At 46.7% G+C, this 3,022-nt stretch overlaps 1 protein-coding gene across 1 annotated transcript; it reads right to left on the reverse strand.

Moving 5' to 3' along the window:
* Positions 1 to 1,130: 1,130 nt before the first annotated feature.
* Positions 1,131 to 2,203, reverse strand: PRLHR (prolactin releasing hormone receptor). The gene has a single exon (XM_058029574.1). It carries the CDS (start codon positions 2,186 to 2,188, stop codon positions 1,154 to 1,156), a length of 1,035 nt encoding a protein of 344 aa, XP_057885557.1. The 5' UTR covers positions 2,189 to 2,203; the 3' UTR covers positions 1,131 to 1,153.
* Positions 2,204 to 3,022: the final 819 nt, after the last annotated feature.

The raw sequence follows: 3,022 nt of genomic DNA on the forward strand, positions 1-3,022 counted from the left end.
AACACAATGAGCAAAATGATTTTCACAGATTCACAGTAGGATTACATTCACAAAATAAAGCAGCCATCCTCTCTCTCCCCCCCTCCCCTCCTGTCCATTTGCATTGCCCCCAGCAGAGAAGTCTCTGTGCAGGTATGGTCAGAGAGGTGTCCTTGCTGACCATGGCCAGAGCTGCCCCTGGGTTGTGCTGCTTTTTTGGCTGATGGCAGTTCAGTGCCAGGAAGTTTCTCATGCTATCCCCAATGGCAGCTGAGCAGGCTGGAAGAAACCTCTCAGAACTTTGTCCTCTGCACTTAACTGTTATACCAGATATTTTCAGGGAGGAAGAAACTAGAAACCACTAGGCTGATTATAGCTTCTAACTCCCTTTGAAAGGCGAATGTCAAAGGAAATTGTTTCTTCCCAAAAGACTCCTCCAAAGGAGAGTGTCTGCCTCTCCTCTGTGTTTGGCAGCTCTTTCTTTGACTGGCCATGGAGTGCTCATGCTTGGCTCAGTATCCACAGCCCCTTCTGTGTCCTGGGGCACTTCCAGAGGGGCAGTGCCAAAGCCTCTGGCTCTCTCTGGAGATCAAAGCTGATGGCAGCATTGCCACATGTCAAAATCAGCTCCTCAAGGAATGATGAATTCATCTCGGTGCTGTCAAGGCTGTGAGGGCAACACAGCTGACACAGTAGGGTCAGGGAATTGGGGCTGCATGAGGAAATGGCCCTAACCCAAAAAGGACTACATGCTGTGAGTTCTCCACCCTAGAGCCTGTGCTAAGGAACGGACTCTGGGCAGACACACAGATTTAATTTTTATCCAATCCAAAACACTCCCTCTTTGAGATATTCAGGTTTTCTATTCATCCTTGCTTCTCTTTGTCCCCAAAACTCATGTCTGTACTGACAGTAATATTCAACACAGCTAGGAGGGATCCCTGTATCTTATTGTGCTTACATCTCCTTGGCTTCTAACTCCTATCAAAGCAATAAAGCTGTTATTGAGGCATGACATCTGCCTGCCATTCTCCATTAGAAGTGGAGGTGCACATGGGACTTGTGTTGTTATAATTGAGCCCTAAGGGCAAATGTCAGGAATGAGGACTAATTAAAAGTGGAAAAGACTTACAACGTTCATGCACAAAGGAGGTGCACTCCCACCAGCTCTCATTTACAGCACCACACTGGCCATAATGCAGTTTGTAGCGGGTCCAATTTTCTTCTTCCTCCAGGCAAACATTTTTTTCAGCTCTCCCCTGAAGCTGTCATGGAGCCAGGCATAGAGGAAGGCATTGGTACAAGCAGACATCATTGCAAACCAGTGGCACAGCAGCTGGATGAAGTTGAAGTACTGCTTGTCAATCAAGCTGATGTCAATGTCCTTTATCATGTTGAAGATGTGCAGGGGCAGCCAACAGACTCCAAAGGCTGCCACCACTAAGACCAGCAAGCGAAAAGTCTTTCTCCTCCTGGCTCTGTCCCATTCAGCTTGGCCCTGGGTGACGTTGCCTGGGACTACACGGTTCTTCAGCTTGACTGAGATCCTCAGGTAGGACAGGGAGATGACAGCCAGAGGCAATACATAGGTGATGATGAGGGTGCTGTAGGCATAAGCCAAGCGATCTCTCTTCATGTGGAACCAAAACTCCTCGCAGATGGAGAAGTCCAGCTCCGGGAACTCAGCGTGGTAGGTGTGCACCAAGGCTGGGGCAGCCAAAGTGCAGCTCAGCAGCCAAATAGCAGCCAGGATGTAAGCACAGATGGGGATGGTGAGCCTCCTGCGGAAGGGGTACACCGTGGCACAGTACCTGTCCACAGCTATCACGGTCAGGGTGAACACTGACACAAACACCGTGACAGGTTGCATCAGGAAAACAAAGTAGCACATGAAGCGCCCGTAAACCCAGCCCCGGGGCTCAAAGGCGTAGGCCAGGGTCAGGGGCACACAGGTGGCACACATGAGCATGTCTGAGAAAGCCAGATTGCCTACCAGAAAGTTGGTGACGTTGTGCATTTTTTTTGTCTTGCAGATGACATAGATGAGAAGGTAATTCCCGATGACACCAATAAAAACCACCAGCGAGTAGCAGGGGATGATGAGTGGCTTGAAGGACTGAACGAACTGGAGCCCTGAGAATAAATTGCTGGTGTTGCTGTGAATCGCAGAGAGGAAGCTTTGGGAGGTTAAATTGTCCGAATTCATCATTTTCCTCCTTTTGTTGTCTGCCGTCAGCTGAGTGAAGTAGTTAGCACTGCGCTGCTCCTGCACTCAATCAGGGGGGATAAGGGATGGATCACTGCCTGTCCAGAGGTTGCCACATGGATAGCAAACAAGCAGCTGGAAATGCAAAAGGTGAACTTGTAACCCTCGAGAGGCAGCTTTCAGCAAATCCTAAGAAAAATCAAATACAACCAATTTCCATTAAAGCCCTCCTGTATTTACTATTAAATCTAGCTTTTGACAGCATGCCACTTAATAAACATTTATTACAGTGAGTACTTACTGCTGGGGGTTTTTAATCCCATATGATTTTCCTGTGGATGCCAAGAAGTGCCCTAGATGTCTGTCTTCTGCAAATCCAGGAGCGTGTATGTGTGTGTGTGTGTCAGAGAGAGAGAGAGAGAGAGAGAGAATGTATGAGTGAGAAAGAGGGCGATGTGCATTTACAAGCTAAGTGGAGATCACTGTTTTTAAACAGTCTTCACTACTAGGTCATGACAGATTTATGTATAAGCTTTTATCCCCATTGGCTGCCCTGGGTATTACGTTGGTCTTTGTGTGTTTTTTACTGATAGTAATTAGTTCTAGAATATCCTTTCAAAAATTCCCCTCTCCTTCCAGTGCATCTATAATTGCCCCTCACATCTAAAAATCAATTTACTTTCATTAACATGAACCTGCACAGTATCTAATCCTAGATTAGCTTTTCCAGAGCCCCCAGAGTGTCCAAAAATACTACCTGTAATTTTGTTGCTATAATGTGACAGTAAAATAGAATTTTAATCACATGCTGAAGGCAAATAAATGTTTATACCACTA

The sequence above is a fragment of the Melospiza georgiana genome, chromosome 8 (genome assembly GCF_028018845.1).
Source record: "Melospiza georgiana isolate bMelGeo1 chromosome 8, bMelGeo1.pri, whole genome shotgun sequence".
NCBI lineage: Eukaryota > Metazoa > Chordata > Aves > Passeriformes > Passerellidae > Melospiza > Melospiza georgiana.